This window comes from Embiotoca jacksoni, unplaced genomic scaffold (genome assembly GCF_022577435.1).
Source record: "Embiotoca jacksoni isolate LCO1_2020_lvr unplaced genomic scaffold, fEmbJac1.0.p SCAF_63, whole genome shotgun sequence".
Classification (NCBI taxonomy): Eukaryota; Metazoa; Chordata; class Actinopteri; family Embiotocidae; genus Embiotoca; species Embiotoca jacksoni.
The window spans coordinates 819,989-843,171 of record NW_027185418.1 but is presented as its reverse complement, the minus strand read 5'-3'; the positions used below and the strand labels follow the sequence as shown (position 1 = coordinate 843,171).

The 23,183-nt window shown below is 43.4% G+C and overlaps 1 protein-coding gene across 2 annotated transcripts; it reads left to right on the top strand.

Annotated features, from left to right (window-relative positions):
- The first annotated feature begins 1,315 nt into the window (after window positions 1–1,315).
- lingo4b (leucine rich repeat and Ig domain containing 4b) lies at window positions 1,316–21,672 on the top strand. Of its 2 annotated transcripts, none has more exons than XM_069175033.1 (3): window positions 1,316–1,711; window positions 18,178–18,293; window positions 18,429–21,672. In XM_069175033.1, exon 3 carries the CDS (start codon window positions 18,441–18,443, stop codon window positions 20,253–20,255), a length of 1,815 nt encoding a protein of 604 aa, XP_069031134.1. In that variant the 5' UTR covers window positions 1,316–1,711; window positions 18,178–18,293; window positions 18,429–18,440; the 3' UTR covers window positions 20,256–21,672. The 2 variants fall into 2 exon arrangements, with proteins under 2 accessions (XP_069031134.1, XP_069031136.1); XM_069175035.1 differs by lacking the exon at window positions 1,316–1,711 and adding an exon at window positions 15,890–16,035.
- Window positions 21,673–23,183: the final 1,511 nt, after the last annotated feature.

Below are 23,183 nucleotides of genomic sequence, written 5' to 3'. Positions count from 1 at the left end.
GGAAGTAATTCTCAACGTAGCGTCGCCAGACCTAAATATTCACACAGTGGACTTAGGTCTGAAAATACCAGGCGACCAAAAAAAAAAAAACACCCCAATTGATAAAATTTCCTCCAAGCCCGCAAAACTTAAGGATTTTCTAAACAGCAACATCAGAGTGTATTAATGTCCACTCAGGCAGCTGGGATTTGGGGAACGACTAGTGTTCACGAGGAAAACAAACAGGCAACATAGCTGAACCGAGGAAATCTGCTCTGCTTCTGATGTCAGAATACTGAAAAGTGACCAACAATAGATATTATTTCTACTTGTTTCGGTGTAATGCCGAATTTTAACATTTGGCACATTCTGGCTAATTTACAGAGCGATTCGTTTTCTCAACTTTCACCACGAACGCTGCTACGTCAAGTGACGTCGAACCTCGTTCTCGGAGCTCCCAAATACGTCCCCCCTTTTCCTCGTGGGATTTACTCAGTTCGACATGTTTTCTCCCACACTGAAGCCAAAACATTCCCACTTCACTGTTGCTCATGAACTCACCATTAATATACATGATTAGCAATAAGATATACAGCATGTATCAAAAGCATTCATCCTGAATATGCCTTATAGCTCGAATTTTAGTATACATCCGTAAGGTTAGGTAACATTTCTCCTGCAGTTCCTTGGATATGTTAAATTGATCTCTTTTCAATGTTCCAGTGAGGTTAAAGCGGTATAACCTTCCAGAAATCCTTTACAATAAATATGCAATGCATCCTTGCTCTCCAAAGACCAGGAAAAAAAAAAAAATAGGGATATAGATTACAGAAATGTCAACTGTTTTTTTCCCCAGTTTGTTTTGTTTTCATTAAAATACAAAGGTTTCTGTTCAAGTTGTAATGTGAAGAAGATATGATGGTCAAACTGCTGCCGGTTCGTTCAGTTTTTTTTCTGGGAAACCTGGGTCGTGTATAAAATCGTATTAACCAGTAGAGCCACAGATATGCAGCTTTGGAAACCAGTGTGAGAAAGTAAAACTACTGCAAAAAAAAAACCTATTGCATTAGATTAAATGTAGTCCAATTCCATTGACTGCACATTTCAAGATTTCCCTGCGCCACTCGCTGAAAGTCTGATCAATACGTTTTCAAGTATTTATCAGCAAGGGACGTTACTACTACTCGTTACGTGGAGGGGAGGTGGGAGGGGAGGGGAGGGGGGATTTGCGGTATTACGGCCCCAGACGCACGGCGCGGATCCAGCCTTAAATATGCGAGGACTTTTGTTCCAGCTGAGAGGAGGGATGAAGATAACGGAGGGCGCAGCAGCAGCAGCAGCATCATCATCATCATCATCATCAGCAGCACCAGCAGCACCGCCACCGCCGCGCTCGGAGCGCAGCGGCGGCACACAACAAGACAGACACACGCGGAGACGACCTACATTATTTTAGTAGCGCAATTATCCGAGAACTCCCCGAGGTGTTCGGCAGTCGGAAAAAAAGAAAAGAAAAGAAAAAAAAAGAGGAAATTAACGAAGAAGGAGGGCGAAGTGAATTGCGCGACTCCGGCGTGACCGGTGTTGGGGAAGTGTGGTTTGAACGCAGACAGAAAAGAGGGGAAAGTGTCCTGAACAGAGAGGAACATGTCTTTCTGCTGGACGAGGGCGATGAGTGTGAAAGCAGGGAAGCCTTTGATGCGATGATTGCTTCTCTGAAAAGCCTCCGCTGGTGAGTTTCATCCACAAATACTTTATTTTTTTTTTTTTTAAATCCCCAAACTTTTTTTTTTTCTTTTTTTTTTCGGATTTTGAACAGTTTTCCTTGTTGTTGAACCTGAAGCTGTTATTGTTCATGTACGATTTCTTTAATAGGCTAAACTACGGTTATTTAATTGAATTTAGTACTCCAACGAGTCAATATAGACTTTACAGTGTTCCTCGTTTATTTTGCGGGATCACAGTGCTTAAATATCCCATTAGTGGTTAACGGCGCCCAGAACATCCACGTCGAGGTCGTATTTTATTTTTTTAAATTTTTTTTTCTTCCAACTTCGGCTGCATCATTTCCTGTGGTGTCACACAAAACAGGTTGCAGGATAAATGCAAAATTTTCCCCTATATTTAGTCAAGATCGAGCCAAATTTGAATTACAACTAATGGACAAAAAGACAGAAAAAAAAAAGGAAGAAGTTGTTGGTTTATTTGATTTATAATGGTTAAAATGTCTGAAGCAAAGTTATTTGTTATTTTTGTTTGCCGGTGTTGTTGTCGACCTATTTTGAAGTTAAAGGTCTTCTGAATCCATTCATAAAAAAAAAAAAGAAAAAAAAAAAAAGCCCACAACACTCTTGTAATGTCCGTAAACATTCGTCATCGTGTGTCGTTTTGGGGCCGAGTTTAAAACACTGACCCATATAAATGCTCTTCCCCGTACGATTTTTTTTTATTTGTATTAAATCGTCTGAAACTATTTTTCCTAAAAGCCTAGAGAAAAAAAAAAACAAAACAAAAAAAAAAAAAAAAACGTGCCACTACTAATGCTTTCACGTTCAGCTGCTTTGTTGTTTGTGTACATCTGTCTTTTTGTTGTGGAGTTACACCGTCCGGGAGCAGTAATCCTCGGGATAGTTTGTTCTATAAAGCTAAAAAAAAAAAAGAAAAAAGAATTGGGCTACAGCAGACTGTGTTTTAACTGCAGGATTACAGACGGCAGCCTCATTTCGCCCTGGGACGGTGTGTGTGTGTGTGTGTGTGTGTGTGTGTTTGTGTGTGTGTGTGTGTGTGTGTGTGTGTGTTGAAATCACGATGCTTTACTGTCACTTTAAAATCTGATCAAACTGCCGTTTGTCACCCAAAACTGTATCGTTTTCCAAAACTTGGCTCGTCCATCGTGTGTGTCGGATTTTTTTTTTGGATTCTCGCCTCACCTGCGGTCGTGACATAAGCCGGGATCAGCACTTTTCAGTGAAGGTGCAGAGGGGTAAGCGGAAAAAAAAAACAAAAAAAAAACACTCTCGTCCTCTGCTCCTGTCCTAATGAGGACACGCATCACGTCGGTTTGCGGCTCAGGAGGAGCAGATCGCCATCAAGGGAGAACCAAGGATTTGGACGCTTGGGATTCTGCCAAATGGGCAATTTAATCAGAGGGCATTTTATGCACAGGAAGTATGTCAGTCTCCTTGTTAGGGGGGGGATGATTTATCTGGACTGTTATATTGGGCAGCCGCTCCAGACCTCAATTGATTTCAGCCTCGAGGCGAAGAAGTATATGACAAGTCTTTAAGTGGTTTCTTTGCTTGGCCTGCGTAGCCTCAGCGCTAGAAAATCTGCATCGAGACCTTCGGGCGATTAGCGCGATTTAGCTCGTACGCTGACGCGGCGGTTTGTCAGTGCGTCGATCTGGTTTGTTTTTTTGGCGGTTTGGCAGGTGAAAAGTTCGCCGTTTCATACTTTTTGGAAACTTAAAAAAGTTCTGCAAGCCGCACGGTTTCGTGCGCATTGCGCGGGTTTGTTTTTGCGCCTACGAGTTTTGTAAATTTCCAACGCTGTTTCGAGCATTAAAAAAAAAAGGTCTTCCTGGCACTGGAACGGACTCAGGACGTGGAGATTGAAATCTCGGGCGAGGGTTTCGGGTGAAGTTAGCTCGAAAGATTTGAAGTAACAGCTTCGATCACAGTGACAGAAAAAGGCTCGCTGGTAGAGTCCAGAAAATCTATTTTTTTTTTTACATGGTGAAGAGTCTCCCACATGATTTTGTTTTTTCAACATCTACTTATCAATTTGATGTGATGTCAGTAGTTCTTCAGTGCCTTTTCTACATTAACTCTCTCCACCAATGGAAACGCAGGCAGCGGTCGGCTTGTGGGCAAAAGGGCTTGTTATAGGGTAATCCAGCATATAAAACAGTGTCTATAGTCTGTAAAGTGATTGGTTGACTGACAAAAATGATATTCCGTTAATCATTTTAACCATTTTTCAAGTAAATATGCAAAACATGAACTTGAATATTTCCTACTTTTCATAGTTTTCTAGGAAGTAAACTCCATATTTTTGCACATTTGACAGCAGATCCGACAAAGCACACAGTAACTGGTATTACTATTATTTTTAATTTGGGCTTCAAGGAGTAAAGATGGCAAATTATCACTTATTTTTTTACCATGACGACCAAATGAGTATCAATAAGAAGTAGTTTGTTGCCACCTCACAGTTTGTTCATTAGGGAACACGACTACCTCCGTCTGAGGCTTTCTGTCTGTTCATTACTTCACACACAGAAGAGAATGAAAGCAGTTCAATTAAAAACAAAACTTTCCAACAAATAAGCTCAACATGAACTAAAATAACAGAGTTCCTCTGCAAGACCCGGACCGCAAAAAGGAGACGGAGGACCAGTCAAGAGTTGTTTTGTACTTCAGCGGTGCAAATTTGTCAAATTTGCGATTAATAAAATATGTAGACAAAATTAGACTCCAGAAAACCTCAGGATTTAGGGACCCCCGAGGGTCCGGGACCCCTGGGCAGTTGATCATCTAGCTTCAAACTGGGCTGGACTGTCCTTTGGCAACACGAAACCAAAACATGTTGAGGTTGTTTTTTTTTCGGAATAGGAATAAATATCCAAAACAAGAAGTGGCAAACATGAATTTTTGATACAAAGCCCCGGGACTTTCAAATGATCAAGCTGCGAGATGACATTAGCCTTTCATTAGTACCCAGTGGCTTTCAATAACATATTAATGACTGCCAATACAATCCCAGATAGGCAGAAGTGAAAGCCTCGTCTGGAAAAAAAACAAACATTAAATCAGACATTTTTTTTTTTTTTTGTCCATTTCATTTTTCTATTCGCTTTAAATGTCAATTTTTGCAAATAATGTTCAAAGTCAATAATATGCCCCAGCGTTTCTCCATCATTTTAAATGTGTTAAGGACTCAGCCTGCCTTAAAGAACTGCAAAGAATCTTTTTTTTTAAAATTTTTGTTTATAGTGTTTTCTTTATGTTGACTATCCACCAGCGGCTGTAGCTGTATTCCAAAAAAAAAAATCCATACACACATATCATACACACACATATACACAAGCTCGTCCCACTAGAAGAAAAATGAGACATTTGGGTGAGTATTTCACTGCAGCTTTGACTTCTTTCCAACAGCAGCTCCTTAATACCAGGCTTAGCCAAAGAGGCAGCAATCTGGGAGAAGGTGTATCTGAGCCTGGAACAAAGCATCCTCACATCCACCCACCACATTTTCAGTCTGATTAACATCACACTTATATTCAGTACTTTTTAGAAGAAGAAAAAAAAAAAAAATTGAGATTTTTTTTTTACTTTAGGTTTTCTGCCACTTGTTTGTCTTTTCCATCAGCGTCTCCACTGGACCTGCTTTTTTTTTTTTTTCTTTGCACATGAAAAGCATGTATCCAGGGCAGAATCTGTGTTGCACGGCACTTCTTCTGAACCCGCCGTGCGACACAAGCAATATTCAGGCCACACGGTTATTTTGAAGTCCTTTTTGCAGATGAATAGAAAAGATCAGATGTTCACTTGCCACTGGAGAAATGCAAACGAGAGGGGCATGAATAGAGGAAGCTGAATGTCACCGGCCCAGGGCCTCGTGTCAGCAGCAGACTTTGTGTTATAGCCATGAGAAACAAAATAAATAAAATTAAAAAAAAAAAAACGTCCTGTACGACAACGTTTCTTTCAGGCTGCACGTTTTTCTTTTGCGTTGTGTTTTCCTTTTTCCAACGACGCGTGCGTCATTTCTAGTTTTCACTCTGTTCGTTTATTCGTCTGTGAGCAAATTAAGCGACCGCAAAGTGGAGAACTAACTGGGTTAAGGCACACAAACGAGACGCTTTTTCAAACGGTAAGAGGAGGAGGACGAATACTAGTCTGGTTAAAGGACCAAAGCGCAGCCACTTCTTTCAGCTTTTCTGTTTTGATCGTCTCCCCCCACACAGAGCCTGAGAGATTGCGAGAGCGAAGGAGAAGGAAAATGAAAAAGGGCATGGCACTCTCATTGTTAGTTGTGTGTGTGGTTCTTTTTTTTTTTTTTTTTTTTTTTACTGATTGTGGTGATTTTGATCTACTTTCAACTCATAGATTATCTGTCAGGCGGCGAGCGTGCATGGGATTTTTTTTTTTGTCCTTTATCGGTGGCTTTAAAGCCGATGAGAACTGATCTCCCGTAACGCTCATTTTGGCCCCTACGTGTCGAGAAGTCGTCCGTCCGGTCGTGGAGGCGATCCGAGAAAGAAAATGCATCAAAACAAGAATTAAAAAAAAAAAAAAGGGGCTCGGCATCCTTTAAAGTGGTCTTCGGATGTTCGAAGAGCAACTAAAACTCCATTTCACCTGTCTGGTTTCTACTGTACGCAGTTAATGGTTTAGTTGTGAAGCCACGGTGGAGTGTGAACTTCTCTGTCAAGAAGTTCTTCCATCACTGTGTTCAACGAAGCTGGTGAACGTCTTCTAAGACGAGGCCGTGCGAAGGTTTCTTTATTTGTACAACTCATTGCCATCAAAGAGTCCAAAGCCACGCAGAACATGACGTCTTTGAAGGGATAAAGAGATCAGGCCGGCAGTGCGATGCGGCCAGTAGAGGGTCATGACCTCTGTTGTTGTTGTTGTTTTTTTTTGCACCCACCCTTGCGTGCAGACATTGGGTATAAATGGTTTTAGCCTTTTAGAGTTCGGATAACACGAACTCTGAACTAGATTTTCACTGAACTTTATTTTTTTTTAAAGCAGCCAAGCCATTTATTCCTCTTCCCAGTCCAGACAGATTGATCCTATCACCAATCGGAAACATTACTTCCTGTCCGGCAGAAGGTCGGACAAAGTGAAGAGCTATCGCACACTGTACAGTTAGAATAACAAATGTAAAAGCCACCATTAACTGGCTGTATGTTCAATCATAATTTCATCTACTCATGTCCATTTTTCTATACCCATTAAGCCAAGGTCATTGGGCTGGAAGGCTTTTCAGTATGCAGCAGGCAAAAAAAAAAAAAAAAGAGGAGAGTGCAGTTATTCAACGCGCTCCAATCGGGAATTTACTCGGAGAATAATTAAATGCAGTTATTGCAATGATGTCACCGTTACACAAGCAGGTGACTTAAAGACGAGGAGAGCTGATTGTGTCATTCTTGTCACGCCTACAGTCGCTGCTGCCCTCGTACTGGAGTATTTCCCTCCACATGCATGACAGTATTGGCAATTTGTTAAGATGCTTTATAAAAAAAATAAATAAATAATAATAATACAAAAAAACAATAATTAAAAAGCAAAGTGCGAGCGTTTTATAACGAAGAGACCTCCGCAGCCTCGCAGTTGTCCTCTCTCAGCAAAGGCACAAGTACCAACGCTGCCGTTCCACCACCGCAAAACCTCTTCGGTGCGTTTTGCCATTGAATAGTTCTCCCCTCATCCAATTCAATTTTCAGTTCAGTTTTATCGAGGGTTTAAGCAGAGAGGGTTTTGCATCCTGCACGGTTCATAAAGCCGTTTAAAAGCATGCGGCTTCCAATTTGGCAACGCTGTTTTATGACACAGTCAGACCTGCGATGGGGGTTTGAAAATGTGATCAAACCAATGCAGCAGAACCTCAGATATTATATTCTTCTGGTGAGGCCAACATTACCAGCAATGCAACTCACCTGCTGTCGGTCTGGCAAAAGATTTAGGTCTGTTGTTTTGTAAACGTAGCCCAAAGTTAGCTGCTCGCCTCGACCAGAGAGAACCAGATCTGGAAACATCATTTATTTTGAACTCTACACACCCGGAGCTTTCAACACCTGCCGAGACTCTGGTGGGTAAAATTGGCACGCTCAGCCAGGTATCACCAGACCTAAAATTCCCTCTGTGAATATATATGGGTATATGGCCAAGCAGCCGAATAGGCAAATACCTCGGGTAAACTTTGAAACTACTGGAGCAGCATTTAGCCAATCGGCGTTGACCACCATTTACCGTATGCGGTGCGTGCCAAAAACTCACCAGGCTGTAAACAACGAGGACCTTCCCTCAATGCGAGGAGAGTGCAAAACTATTTTTGGTAAATGCAGACCTGTTTTAAAAAAAAAAAAAAATGTAGGCAGTGGTTTTGCTCCGGCTTCAATTCGAACCATGGTATCGCCACCAGCAGAATAGCGGTGCCTAAGTTTTGAAGAAAAAGGGGCAAAACCTAAATACAAATAAAAAAAGATCTCACCAATGAAAGTTGACGTACTGTAGCGTGAAGGAAAAGTACCATTGCTACGGTTACCGGCAGTTTTACACTCCGTGCGCAGCGTTTTAGACGAATCGTGTAACTCGACCCGACAACTACAATAGCTGTTGCATTATTGAGCATCCAAGAGGCCCGAGAGCGGCGGAGGACATGGACATGTCACCGTCAGGGTGGAAACACCCGGGGCTCCTCTCTCCGACGTAGCATTTATAGATATTTATTAAGTTTCTTTTGTAGTCGCATAAAAAAAAAAAAAAAAAAAAATTACAAACATTCACATCCGAATTTAACGGTTGCAATTCCGGGTCTGTCGAAGCAGGGCAACGTAGACGAATCTTGTGATTCAATTCATTGAATGATTCATTTCCCATTGGGTCTCCGTTGTTTATGTGGGACATGATGGCAGCGCGTGTTGCATGTTTAGCGAAAGTGCAAATCAACAACATACCTCCGGAAGTGGCGTTCCCTTCAAAGACGCTCGAACACCCGATGGACACGTCAGCCTCTTGGTAATCACGTCTGCGACCTGCCAGCAACAGGAAGCCGTGATCCGAACGCCCACCGCAGACGCCTTTTTTTTTTTTTCTGGTCTTGTTCGTGCCCCTCCGGCCGGTCCGGGCCCGGCTGGAAACCAGGTGGGATTTTGGAGCGGCCCTGTCAGATTAGCACGCAAAGCGGGTAAACCGTGCCAAAGAGGAAGCGCTCCACCTGGACAGCAGGAAGGGGAGTTGAGGGGGGGGGGATTATCCAGTTCTGTGAAAAAGGGAAAAAAAAAGACAAAAACAATAGTGATTTAGTCGTTCTTTTGTTTCAAAGATATTTTTTTGAATTACACCTTTAAACTGTGGATTTGAAAAATGCAAGTGGTCGAGATTTTGGAGACCTTTTAGTCGTTTTACACAGGTTTTTTTTGGACAAAATTGCAGAATACATGTGACAAATACCATCAGAGGACGCAAAATCCGCTCAGTTTAGACACGATTTAGTCATTGCCGACAAATGTCCGGTGTCGGACCGGATTATGAACATTAGGGAACAACAAGCATATCAGAAGTTTACTTTCCTTGTTTGACATAAACTACAACGCCTTCCTTGACAACGTCTTCCCCCCCCCCCTCATTTTCTGTCCATCACTTCTTCCCTCAAATTTCTTCTACTTTTTAAAAAAATTTTATTCTGCCATATTTCTGAGCATTTCCTTCTCTTCCACTTTGTTTGATCTGAAAAATCAACTTCAAACCTTCTTTTTTCTCTTTTCAAGTATCCTTACCTTTTAAATTCGCAGAATCTAAGTACTTCTCCCGCCACTTGACTGAGGGACCTTCATTTTTTTTTTTTTTTTGTGATTCTTTCCTATAATAGAAACTCAAGGCCGCACGTTTGAAATTCGTCACCAAGCAGCTAAACGCACGGCCCGCTGTGCCAGATTTTACGAGTGCACAGTCGGTATGAGCGTTGCCCTCAGTGTTTTACAATCAGCGTTCAACATGTGACCTGCTCCAGGTCAAGATCCCTCTCGCCTCCTATCAGTCAGCTCCCCTTTAATGCGTGACCTCCCATCATCCCTCTGATGCCCGTTGAAGGCTCCGATGCATCGCTTCTGGTAGCTGAGACGACCTAATTTGTCACATCACATAGGCACTGCGCTGAGACTAATTCCCTTCCCTCATTTATTTGTGCTATTATTAATATTGCAGACGGTGCACTTTGCATGACGTCGCACGCAGTCTTTAACTGTCTCCTTGTCGGAATGTGGAATTATAGCAGAGTGCTTTACCCAACGCGCAGTCTGGAACAGGACCGACGTGAGCGGATCCGTCACTGTGACCCACTTCCAACACTTATCACACTGTTGATACTCAAAAAAAAACCAAAAAAAACCCCGCCCGTGCTCTGTCTGTCTCCTCTCTTACGATCGCTTTTAGGTTTTTCGCATGCGATCCTCTCCTTTTCGTTCCGCCCGAGCTTTACGTCGGCGTAACCGGCGCAGCGCCTGTTGATAATAGCCCGTTTGGCAGTAAGGATTCGGGGCTCGCGGTATCGCCGGGTGGATTTCTCGACAACAGTCGGCCGACGGGTGGCAGATAAATACGCGGCAGAAATGTCATTTTGTTTTTGTGGCTTGCGTAAAAGTGAAAGTGAGGCGCTCAGCTGCTGCTCCTCGGTGTCTTAATAGCGGGGCAACCCCTGCGGTCGCCTTTTTTTATGAGCGTTAATGGACATTAAACGCGTTGTGAAGGAGGGACAGGACACGCGCTGCCACGTTCGCTATTAATAATAATACCGCGTGTCCAAAAGGCACGAACCGCGGATCCCCGGCAACACACTTGGCGAGTTTGAAAGAGGTGGGACAAACGGTGGTGGAAATATGTGAAGGACAAACGAGAGATTTCTGAAATTACATATCGAGAGATCGACATGGCATTTCCTGTAAATACATCTGAGATGCCCGCTCGCATGGGGTGGGGGAGGGTGGGGGGGGGGGAGGAGGAGGAGGAAGGAGAAGTAGCCATTTAAAAGAAAACAGAGAGAGAAACACTGAATAATTAAAGGACAAGCCAATTTCATTTAGCACATTGCGTTAGTGGTAAAAATCGGAGTGACGGGAATAAAGCAACAGGTATTAGCAGAAAGAAAATAAAGCAGAAAAAAAATAATAAAAAAAAATGTCCGGACTCCAAATGAAATTGTCAAAATAAGCTAAATTAAAAAAAAAAAAAAAAGAAAACTGGTACACTCCATGATGTTCAGATAAAATAAATATATTTCAACGTGTAGGCACAGAGGCAAACAATTAATATAATCCTGTTTGTCGCAGGCACAAGCTCGCAGCCACACTCGCGCACATTTTACTTTTATCTCTACTCCCCAACGTGCCAATTTCAAACACCGCAGCCAAAGCGAACCCGCAGCTCGCTCGGCTGCGGCGGTGTTTCGGGGGGGTCTTTAGATTTTCCTCGCAGCCATTGAACAAATTGGAAATGGGTTTGCTTTGACCAGCACACAGTCCCGTAAAATGTTGGCAACGGGCGCGAGGATTATGCTGATGTACACATAAAGTAGGGAAGAGATTACGTCCCACCGCCGCGGGCTGGATTGTGCGATAGCGACGGACGCCCCCGATCACCCCCCTCCCCCCCCCCCCATTTCATTCATCGAGTTTTTGCTACTAAAACATGCAAAACGTTTTAATATTTTTTTAAAAACGCCTCAACACTTTTTAACATTTTGTGACGATGAATGACTTTTCACACGTTTGCCGCTAAAAGGATAACGAAGAGCTTTTTTTTTTTTATGTCCCTTTTTTGTTGTTGTTGTTTTGTTTTGTTTTACGTCGTCACAGCAGGAACTGAATAATCACAATTCTTAAAACACCAGCGTGAAATACTAGTTTTTTTTTTGTTTTGTTTTGTTTTTTAAAACTACTTCTACTCTACTCTAGGGTAACTGGTTTGCATGCAAGTCCGTGTGGATTGGTCGAACACGTGAGCCAATGCAACCGTGGCAACCGCCATCGAAAAAAAAGAAAAGAAAAGAAGTTCAATAAATCTATGCTATGATTAAACTGGGAGAAATAGTCGAACGCCATCTCTGCACTGAGCGCCACCGTTTCCTCCTTTAATAATCGATTTGTAGTCTTTTTTTTTTTGACGCAGAGATTTTGCGTTTTTCACGTTTGTTAAATGGAAATATTTTAACATCTTGCGCATCATTTGAAACCTATTTTTTACCAACATCATGTCGGAAACATTTGGCGCATTTGAAAACCTCCGGATCGACGCTGAATTCACAAAGACGGCGATACCGTCGGCCTGCTGCTTCCCGTTTGTGCTTTTTGTAACTGTACATCCTTCTGGGGTCTGACAAGTTTTCTGTTGTTTTTTTTGTTTTAGTTTTTTTCTTCCCCTCTGTGTATTTCAGACATTTTGTTTATTTAAACACAGATGTGGCTCCTGACACGATCTTGTTTACAAGCTCTGTCCCAGGCAAAACCCGAAGGGGGAAAAGACCAGGAGACTTTTTTTGTTTTCCTGCTTTGCACCCGACAGCTGTTCTGCCAGCGAACCTTTTAATATTTGCTGCTTGCATGCCGGAGGTCCCGGGGGGGGGGGGGGGCCGTCACACTGCAGCGGGTGCCAGAAGCTGTAAAAAAACTAAAAAAAAAACTAGCACACACACTCACAACTCCTTCACCACCGCAGCAGTCAAACACACTTTTAACAAACTCCAGCAGACACACACACACACACACACACACACACACACACACACACACACAGAAAACACACAGTGCAAAGGCACGATCTCATGCTCTGTGATCCTCGCGCTGTTGTTCTGCCCCAGCCGCTTTAATTGGGGATTTGAGCCATGCAGGCTCTTGTCTTTCTCACTGTGACGAGCTAAAAATAGCTGCGAGTGTCAGAAATAAGTGTCAGAAAAAAAAACCCAGCCGGGCTCAGGTCGCGCCTCCTGTCAGACGGGAGTCGCTCGGCGCTGAGATTCGCTCTTTTTTTTTGGGGGGGGGGGGGCGTCCGAAACTCCCGAACGACAGGGACGATGCCGTCCGATGGGAAACCGCGCGAGATCACGTTCACGGTTTCATGCACCCGTCCCGACGAACGTTTTTCGCCCCGGAGCCATCATCTCGATAATTGCTCGCTGTCTGTCACCGGGTTTTTTTTTTTGTTGTTTTTTTTCACATTTCGCTGCGATTTGTCTAAGTAACGGGGAGAGGTCGAAGCGTCGGGAGGCGGCGGATCGGGTGAAACTTAAAAAGAGCCGAGCACCGACGGCGACTTTCCCGTCAAAAAAAAAAAATGAATGAAGCCATAATGCGGGGGCGAGAAGATGAGTTCAAGTTAATTGACAATCGTCCCCTCCCCCTCACCTCACACCCCTCCTTTCTTGCTTCTGGCGGCGTTACAGCAAGATAATGATAGGAGTCGTTGTTCGCGGTGGCGCTTTGTTGAATGTGATCCCGGGAAGAAAATGATCGTGTTTGCAGTTAAATCAGATGAACAAGCAAAAATGTTTCACCGGAGCAAAGTTGCTGATTTGAGCAATTTTGGAGAGCAAACACGACACGCGTTGATATATATATATGTATATGTATATATACATAAAAAAAAAAGACTTTGGTGACCATCCTCCACAAGGAAAAAAAACGCTGATACGACGCCCAATTAATTAATGTCGTGATTGTGTGTTGTTGTTTTTTTTCATTTTTTTTATTACACTAATAGTTTGATTATCATAACCACGGGGGGGTGTAAAGCAACTTCGGAGAGCCAAGTAATGACTAAATCCGCCGCTGCGTTCAGTCACCGGAGAAGGTCCTAATTTGAACTGGTCACAGATTGATGTAAGGCGATAAGGGGCCCAAGCTGAGCGGCTTGATGAGTTTTGTCCGATGACAGAGCAGCGAGGACAAACCGAACACGGCCGGGGAAGTTGAACTATTTCAAACAATTACGCGACAGCGGGAGTTCGCCCGACAGTCTGCGGGACTCTTGCCAAAGGGTCGTCCGAGGGGAAGTTACAGACGATCCCGCTGGCTTCGGTGTTGTTTGAATGTCGGCGTTAAGATCGGTCGCTCAGGGAAGAGCTGGTCCCCTGTTTGGTTTTAGGATTTTTTTTTTTTTTTTTTTTTGCAAATAGGTTTTTACCAGGGACGTAATGTGGCAAGCGTCATACCGGTCAATCTGGCTTTGCGGTATTTGGCCAGACTTTGGCAAAGGACGCAAACCCGAGTAGCAACCGGATGGAATTACTTTGCAAAGCAATCAAACGGCGTCGTTATTCAATTGAATTTCACAGAAAAAGTCTTCTCGGAAAATAACTGCAGGAAAAAGAAGAAGTGAGAGGCCAAGATATCACAGTAATTGTGTGATTTCGGTGTGCACGGCTGGGAAATTGAATAAGACTGAACTAATGTGACAGCAAACAACGTCACTTCTGCAACTGCACTTAGAGATGGCTAATCAAAAAAACATAATTATTACAATGAATGAAACAGAAAAAATAACACTACTTCTAAAAGATTACCAGCAGGGGTGAAAAAAAAACAAGAACCAGTGTGATTACTAGTAATTAACAGTGTGATTTCACAATACCGGGGCTAAAAAAAATAGAATAAGATCCTCACAGTAACAAACAATATCACAATGGTCACTTTTTTTTTTTATACAGATTGTAAAAATGAAAACATATTTGTAATTTAGTGTATTTGTGTAAAATGATCAGTTATATATATATAACCAATTATAACTTACATTTATTTGGACACTGCACAAAGACCACAATGACGATTTAGTGTATTTTTAAGAAAGTGTATTATTTAAATCTTAAACTTTATGAAATTATTTTACAATGACCAACTGTGAGTTATGAAATAATAGTAAATATTCAGTGTGTCGGTGTGTGTGGAAACTACAGAGTAATACACATACTACAGGGAGTTCCCTGGAAATAGGGGTATACTGTGTTATTCCTTCTATTGTTAAATAGATTCCTGTTTATTTGACATAAAGCAGGTTTGTATTAAATTACTGGAGGTGCCACGTTGGAGTTTTATGTACGTCAGGAGTCTTAAACAACAGCAGTAACAGCCCTTGAAGTGACTGTTGTCCGCTCTAATCGGAGAGCGTATCATTAATAGAAACAACAAGCGGCTCTGCGTAATAGAAAATAGTTTAGATAACTAACGCCGTAACGCGACACTCATGTGACCGCGCTCCACGCAGGGCGAGAAATAGATGGCGAAATTACAAACGCATTTATTCCCCCTCTTTCTGACTTGATGGATGGGGTCAGTCCCGGCTGTGACTCCAGGGGTCGCGACCTTTGCCTGGACTGCGGCTTTTATGATGTGCGCGGGGAGAGTGCAGGGGAGGAGTGATGCCGACCCCCCCCCCCCCTCCGAACCCCCCCCCAACACACCCCACCCCACATTGGCTGGAAGGGCTCAGCAACTGACAGCCGTACCCCGCCTGAGATATCACACACCTGCCAGTCTCTGTCTCTCATGACTGAGCTCAGGGGAGGGTGAGATGAGGTGGGGGGGAGGGTTCAACACGTTTACATTTTGATCCCCCCCCACCATGTACTACACACAGATCTGAGAAAGGAGACTAATATTACTTCTAAAAAGCCGATATTTGTTGCTGTCAATCGGTTTTATTGTTGTTTTCCGAGCAGGAGAGAAGTTCAACAAGTTGTCTGAGAGCAGCGAGACGACTACAGGACAATAAAACTCACGCTGGATCGTAGAGGAATACATTTTGTCAATAAATTACGAAGTTCTTTAAGGCGCCACTATGTCATTGTGAGAAAAGTTCAATATTGAAAAGGTCAAATCTTAAAAATAAAGAATTAAAATGTAAAAAAAAACAACAACAACTAGAAATGAATGCATAAAAGTCAGAATTGAATACAGTGTTTTTGAGCTGTAGTCGTGGCCCCTGACCAACTCTTAACTGAAGTCCAGGATTTCACCAAAAAAAAAGGGGGCGAGGACATCGGCGTGTTCCTGGCGCGTCTGCGCTCTGATATATCGGTCTAACAGGAGTCCTGGGAGTTTAAGAGCGAGCGAGTGTTGGGCTGTGAGTCAGCGCTTCCCAGCCAGCCAGCCAGTATAAGAGCAGCTTTGCATGAAGAGCGGGGATGAGACAAAGACCGTGCAGCTCTGGGACTGTCGGCCACTCTGGCACTCATCGGAGAGGCTGCAGCGAGGGCGGGTCCCCCGCCCCACCCCCCCACCCCCCTCACTCTGGAAACCGTCTGATGGTGAAGAGTGAGGAGCTGCAGCTGCCGCAGGTTAGACTCAGTTTGGATGTGTTTCGGATTGTAGTTTCGTGCCGTATATATAGTATCTCTGTTTGTTACGAAACGGGGAAACTTTGCCGTTGGAGTGTCGTTCACGGTTTGTTTTTTTTTTGTTTTTTTGGAGGGGGGTGGGGGGGGGTTGGAGGTTTCTGTGCAGCTGTGTTGTGTTGAAGAGTTGTTTCTTTTTCTTTTCTTTTGGAGTTAGTTAGCTTCGTTGCACGTACCGCAGCAGGTCGGAGTGTTGGAAAGGAAATACATAATTTACATCACATTCTGTCCCAGCACTGTTTTATTCAACTGGCAAGGCCAGACAGTGGCAGAATAATGTAATTATGTAATATTTCACCCGGGCAGCGTTTTATAATCAGCGGGCCTCTTTTTGGACTCTGGTCCCCGTCAGTTTGCAGGTTTTCATTCTGTAACATTGCTGTTTGTTTTAAAATATAGGTTTTGACCTTGGTGTTGAATTTGATTTAGTTTGGAGTACATTTTTCGACTTGAATTGTACCCTTACTTGTTTTATTTTCTAAAACATTTGAAATCATTGTATTATGACAGTATTTCCCTCTGAAAAAAACAAAACTGTTGATAATATTCAACCAGTATGGAAAAAAAGTTTTCTCAATTCAGATGAGTGAATTAATATAACTGTTATTCATAATATGCTTTCCATTCATGTCGGTTATTAAAGCAAATTTGTCTGTCAACCTGAGGCAATATTCTTATGTAAAAAAAACCAAACTATTTCATTAATCCATTTATTTTTGGGAATCTGGAAACAGAATCCTACATAGAAATAACTGCACTTAGAGCTTTCTCCATACAGCAATTCTAAAATATCGATTAAAAAAAAAAAACATGACAGCTCTGATTAACAATGAGTTGCCCAAAATTACAAAGTTGTCTTGGAGCATACAATATATACTGTACAATAATAATATCAATGTACAAAGTATCCCCAACCCCGCATTTGAATAAGAACTATTAGATCCTTAAACAAGCCTTATAGAGTCGACATTTTTACTCCTCGTCAGCATTTTTGTGATAATTCTTAAAAGTTGTACTCCACTGCTGATTTGATCTTTAAACAAACTGCATTCACAGAATCTGTGTCGCTCTCAGCCTGTTGCTGGCGACGACTGCTGTTAGAGTTGGTTTTAAACCCAGATGCCTCGCCCAGGGGGGAGAGCGCTCATCTCACCGAGGCCTCATCTGCTCTGTCAGAGGCGTCGTGCGAGGCTGGGCGCACTAATACTTTTAAAAAATATATATATAAATATATATATATATATATAAATATATATATATTTTTTTTTAGGGCAGATCATGTGTGGACACTTCCGGGGTGTTAAGTGCTCTTAATGGTACGTTTCCAGTCTCTGGGAAGATAAAATGTCCTGAATGAAAAGTGAGATGTATTCTTTGATAATCGGTTAAGTAGGGATTTTGTTGTCTGTGACACGGAGATGGAGGTCGGTCTCAATAGCTGCCGCATCTGCTTCACATTGGGCAAACTCTGCCATTTAAAATGGGTCCTTTCCACTTTGTTCTTCCTCATACCGAATGACGGATTTCTAAGAAAAAAAATATACGAAGGGACATAGTCATTGACGGGACTTGAAATAATGTCACAGGTTAGTTTTCTTTTGTCGGGCCGGATTGGTTTCGTGTTTACTGACTAAGCAAAGAGAAAGCTCAAAAAAACTGAATTTTTTTTTTGTTGTCTTCGCTTCATTTAAGATCCACATTGGGAGCCCGGTCACTTTTCAGCATGCAGCAAGCTGCTACAAAATGAATCATTTAACACCCAGAGCAGGACAGCCTGCTCAGAAAACTTGTATTTGTGCTGGTTTTTAATCCATCTGGTTTGTCCTGGTTTTTCCATTAGTGGGAACAGCAGCCTGATGAGATGGACGGGGGGGGGGGGGGGGGGGGGTTAACAGTTCTTATGTCTATTTTAAGAAAAGCTGAAACTTATGAGAAGCTCTTACTCACTCGTCCTGTGGGTACGTGGCTTCAAAGCTGAAGGAGAAGAGTTATGTTTTTTGGGGATGTTAAACTAATCTCTGCCCTTAAAGCCATATTTCTCTATTTTGTTAAGACTTGTTTTCTCTGTCTCTGTGTTCTGTCTAGGCCACTCTAAAGGGCATGTTATTGACAGAAAAACATCTCTACAGAGGACTTAACTCAAGTCTGATTCCAACTTGACTGCCACTGGTTATGAAAATCGGCACTCCAAGACTAAAAAGGTACGTCTCAACACAAGTTAATGCTTAAATGAAGTACAACAATGCTTTGACTGGTATTTGTTTTGACAAACTACTGCAAACGCAATGCCATCGTATCAAATGTCGAAGTCGTTAATCGTCTGTGTCTCTTTCCAGGCAGGAGGTAAGATGTTCGTGGAGTCAGTTGTCCGATGGGGCGCGTGGAGCATCCTGCTCCAGTTTGGACTGGGTGTATCCGCTGGAGGTTGTCCTCCACGCTGTGTGTGTCGACCCGAGGCCAAAGAAGTGATCTGCTCCGGCAAACATTTAAATGCAGTGCCAGAGGGCTTTTCCAGCGATGCCAGACGTTTGGATTTATCCCACAACAAGATTAAGACTGTGGGACGCCGCCAGTTCTCAGGCCTCCTGCAACTTCAAGAGTTGGACTTCAGTGATAATTTTATCTCCATGATTGAGGTGGAGGCCTTCCAGGGCCTTCAGAATCTCAGGACACTTCGGATTAAGAACAACCGTCTCAAGATCATCCCCGTCGGGGTGTTTTCCGGCCTGTCCAGTCTGCGCTTTCTGGATTTGAGCCAGAATGAGATTCTGGTCTTCCTGGACTACACCTTTAAAGAAATGGGGAACCTGCAAACGCTGGAAGCTGGAGAGAACGACTTGGTCTTCATCTCCCAGCGGGCTTTCGTCGGTCTGCAGAATCTGCAGGAGCTCAACTTGGACCGCAGCAACCTGACCTCCATCCCCACCGAGGCGTTGTCCCAGCTCCAGAGCCTGACGCGTCTTCGCATGCTCCGTCTCACCATCACCGCGCTACCCAACAACGCTTTCCGACGGCTCCACCGCCTGCGCAGCCTCATGATCGCGAACTGGCCGGCGCTGGACACCATGGCTGGCAACAGCCTGATCGGTCTTAATTTGACCTCGCTCGTCATCAGCAGCTGCAACCTAAGCGTGGTTCCTTACTCGGCGCTTCGTCACCTCGTGTATCTACGCTACCTGGACCTGTCCTACAACCCCATCGCCGTTATCCAGGGCAACCTGCTCGGGGACCTCCTGAGACTCCAGGAGTTGCACCTAGCTGGGGGGAACCTGCTGCGAATAGAGCCGGGAGCGTTCAAGGGACTGGCCTACTTCCGTATGCTCAACGTGACGTCCAATCAGCTCGCTACTTTGGAGGAGAGCACCTTCCACTCTGTTGGGAACCTTCAAGTGTTGCGGTTAGACGGGAATCCCCTCGCGTGCGACTGTCGACTTCTCTGGGTGGTCCGTCGCAGGCTGCGCTTGAACTTTGATGGCTATCAGCCCACCTGTTCCTCTCCCGATGCGGTGAAACAGCGCGAGTTCAGAGACTTCTCGGAGAAAGAGCTCCCGAGGCTGTTCACCTGCCGCCCCGCTCGCATCAAGGACCGCAGGCCGCAGGAGGCGAGGGTAGAGGAGGGCACGACGGTTCTCTTTTCCTGCAAGGCCGACGGAGACCCATCCCCATCCATCACCTGGATCTCATCCCATAAGAATGTGGTTTCTCCAACGGGAAGAATCAGAGTTTTACTGAACGGCACTCTGGAGGTGCGTTTTGCCCAAGTCCAGGACAGTGGCACATACCAATGCCTGGCAGGCAACGCAGCCGGCAACGACAGCCTGACTGTCGGCCTGTACGTAAAGGGGCTCCCGCGTAACCGAACCATCCCTTACTTCCCCGAGGAGAGCTGGGCGGAGCCTTCCAATCCCCAAGCTGCCAACTCCTCCGCTCAAATGGCCAAGCCGTACCCATTTGACGCGAAGACCCTGATCATCGCCACCACCATGGGCTTCCTGTCTTTCCTCAGCTCAGTGGCCATCTGTTTTGTCTTCATGTTTTTCTGGAGCCAGAGCAAAGGTCAAATCAAGCACACGGCGACTATTGACTTTGTTCCTCGGTCTTCCATGGGCGGAGGAGGAGGGGATGGAGGTGATGGTGGCAGGTTTACCATGAAACTTATCTAAAGCCAGTGAAGAGGTGAAAAGGGGTCTCGAAAATTGACTGCGAGTTCTTTCTGCACCATTGACCGCCACTGGAACTTTGAATGACAGAGACGTCTATTCGAAGGCGCCTTCGAGAGGCAAATCACAGCCAGTTTGTTGCACTTGTGTAAGTCCTCTTCTAATTTCAGAGGCGAAAGTTACATCTCAGCAACCTTTTGGCCGTGTTATCTAACTAATGAATATCTCATGATCCGGGAATAGAAACAACAAATTGTAGGCAGAGCTGTGTCATGGATGCTGTTCATTTGTTCGCAACCACTCGTACTTTGAATAAGTAAATACTTCCCTGGCAAAGCTTTCTTTTTTTTTTTGTTTCTTTTTTTATGTAGCATGTAATTACAAGAAGTTGTATTTTTGGGTCGTAACACGTGAAGACAGTTCGAGTTTGGCACATTCATCACGTTTTCATACCAGGTGCTTGTGAAATCAGTCATATTGTACTAACGTGCTCACTTTCGTCTTCACTTGCCAACACAAGCCGAGTCAACATTTACCCTTTTTGGACCCCCCGGGTGGCTATTTCTGCTCAACCACGGAGGTCAAACACTATCGATCGAGCATGGGTTATAAGACTTTAACGTGTGAATACAGTATGTGACTCTGAAGCTTTTGATACATGCAATAAATATATGGAATAGACTAGCCAAATCATTTCTGATTCTCATTTTTATGGGTACATTTTGGGCATTTTAGAGCTTCGTAGAATGTTTCAAGGTTGCCGCATTGGAAAACTGTGTGTTTTGCTGTGGGTACTACTTCTGTTAAAAGATAACGTAGCAGTGTAAAGGGACTGATAGCTAATCATGATGTGCATAGGAATGTATCCCTTCCCGTTTCATACTTAAAACGCATTCTTTCAGGTATGTCTGTCTTTCTTTTGGTACCTATTCATTTAGCATGTGGTTTTATTAGAAGGTGATTTTTTTTTTATATATATATTCGAGAAATCACTTTTTTTTTTCCTTTTTTTTATCCTTCACCCACACGAAACACTGAAAAATATGTGCCTCAGTAACGTTCTCACCATCGACAGAGAATGCTCACGTGATCATTGTTATCTTGTAAATATTTAGGTCAAGGGCGTTTGTGTGTGTGTGTGTGTGTGTGTGTGTCTGTGTGTGTGCTCGGTTTAGTCTATCATTTTATCTAGTTCTGGGGATTAGTGTCACTCAAATACGGCACTCTTGTTGTGTGTAAACTTAACTCCGTAGATGCACTACGCACAAAGTAATGCTTTATTATGCCAGGAACAGCGGATGTAAACGATACACACATTACGGCACTGACGTGCTTGTTATTTGCTACCTTGTAAATGACTTTTTTTTTTTTCTTTTCTTTTCTTTTTTTCATGTTGTGTCATTAAATGCCTATATTTAAACCTGCCTCGTGCGTGTGCGTATGTAATGACTTGACTATGAAATCATAAGCAGAAACGAACGTAATCATAAAAACCAATCTGTCAGCGGATGCTCATCAGAAATGACTCAATTGTTGGGAAAATTGGCAGGAGAACAACATATTTTCTTGCATAACCAAAGCACTTAATCTCTTATGCCGCGAGTCCTTTGTGAGGACTGTGTGTTTCTATGAGACAGAAAGTGGCCTTGTAGCCCCTTTGTTAAGGCAACAAAGCCACAACTGGCAGTTAGCCACGCAAAATGTACCTTCCTCTTCCTTTTTTTTTGTTTTTTTTCTGTGAAGACGGAGGATTAAGGGCGCAGAGAAATGCCGTGGTCGCTGCCCGTTTTCTGTCAGAGCCATGCAATGAGATACAACGAATCTCCCTAAAACATTTACAGGCATTTTTATCTCTCCTTCGCTGGTGTAATCCTTCAGTGCTGACTCGCAATTAAAAACCGAATATTGCATTTGAGAGCGATAACGTCAATGTTAACCAGTGAATTACCCTCATTTGATTTTAGTACAGTTTAGAGACTCGCAGTTCTCCGAGTGAATTCACTGGACAGCAGATGATTTTGTTCGCCTCATGCAGTTTTCCCAGAATAACCCAGAAAAAAAAAAAAGAAAAAAAATAAGAGAGAGAGAGAGAGAAAAAAAAAAATGATAATCACGTGTATGAGCAGAGATTTAAACCCTTTTGGATTACCTCTGCATGTCTCAATCTGTTATATAGGTCTGTCTGGCGGGTGCTATCCTGCCGGTCCCAGCTTGGCCTGTCATATCATCTATTTTAATACAACTATTTGCTCCCATTGGACAGAAAGCCAAAGGGGCAGATTAAAGTGGTGTTTACGAGCCCCTCCCCCGCCCCGCGACGCACCGTCGAGAGCATCACGGTCTCTGCGCATCTGCCGTTACAAGGCTCCTCCTGTTTTTAATGGGGGAAAGTCGGGGAGCAATTTATTTACAACATAAGACATATTTTTACATTAAGGTTGCAGGCGTTTGGCTGATAGTGTTATCCAGAGTGACAGGGGAATGGCTGTAAATGATTAGATCACCTTAATTACAAGCAGCTAACAGCAAGAGTGGCAAAGATGAATATTCATGAGGCAGCAGATTAGAAGACCAACGCGCTGGATGGAGAATAACGAGTAAAAAAGAAGGATGATGATTATCTATTTTTATTATCTCGCACTGTTTGTTTGAAGAGGATTTGAGATAAAAAAAAAAGCCTATCTTGTCTTGATTCATCCATAAAACAACACCTTTATCCTTATGTTTTCACTGGGACTGATAGTCTTTACTATTCTGGTCTTTACTTCTTTTTTTTCGTTTTTTTTTCTCAGTTAACTCTGCCTGCTGGCTCAAACCATGGTTGTTATCTGGTTTTGGCTGTTTTGAATGATAATAGTCTGAGCAAAAGTGGTCCCTGCAGGCATTCAGAGAGAAAATGAGGTCCTTGAAGACCAAAAAAAAAAAAAAAAA

Excerpts from the sequence above, each read along its gene's own strand:
- lingo4b (XM_069175033.1), top strand. The coding sequence starts at position 18,441 with ATGTTCGTGGAGTCAGTTGTCCGATGGGGCGCGTGGAGCATCCTGCTC.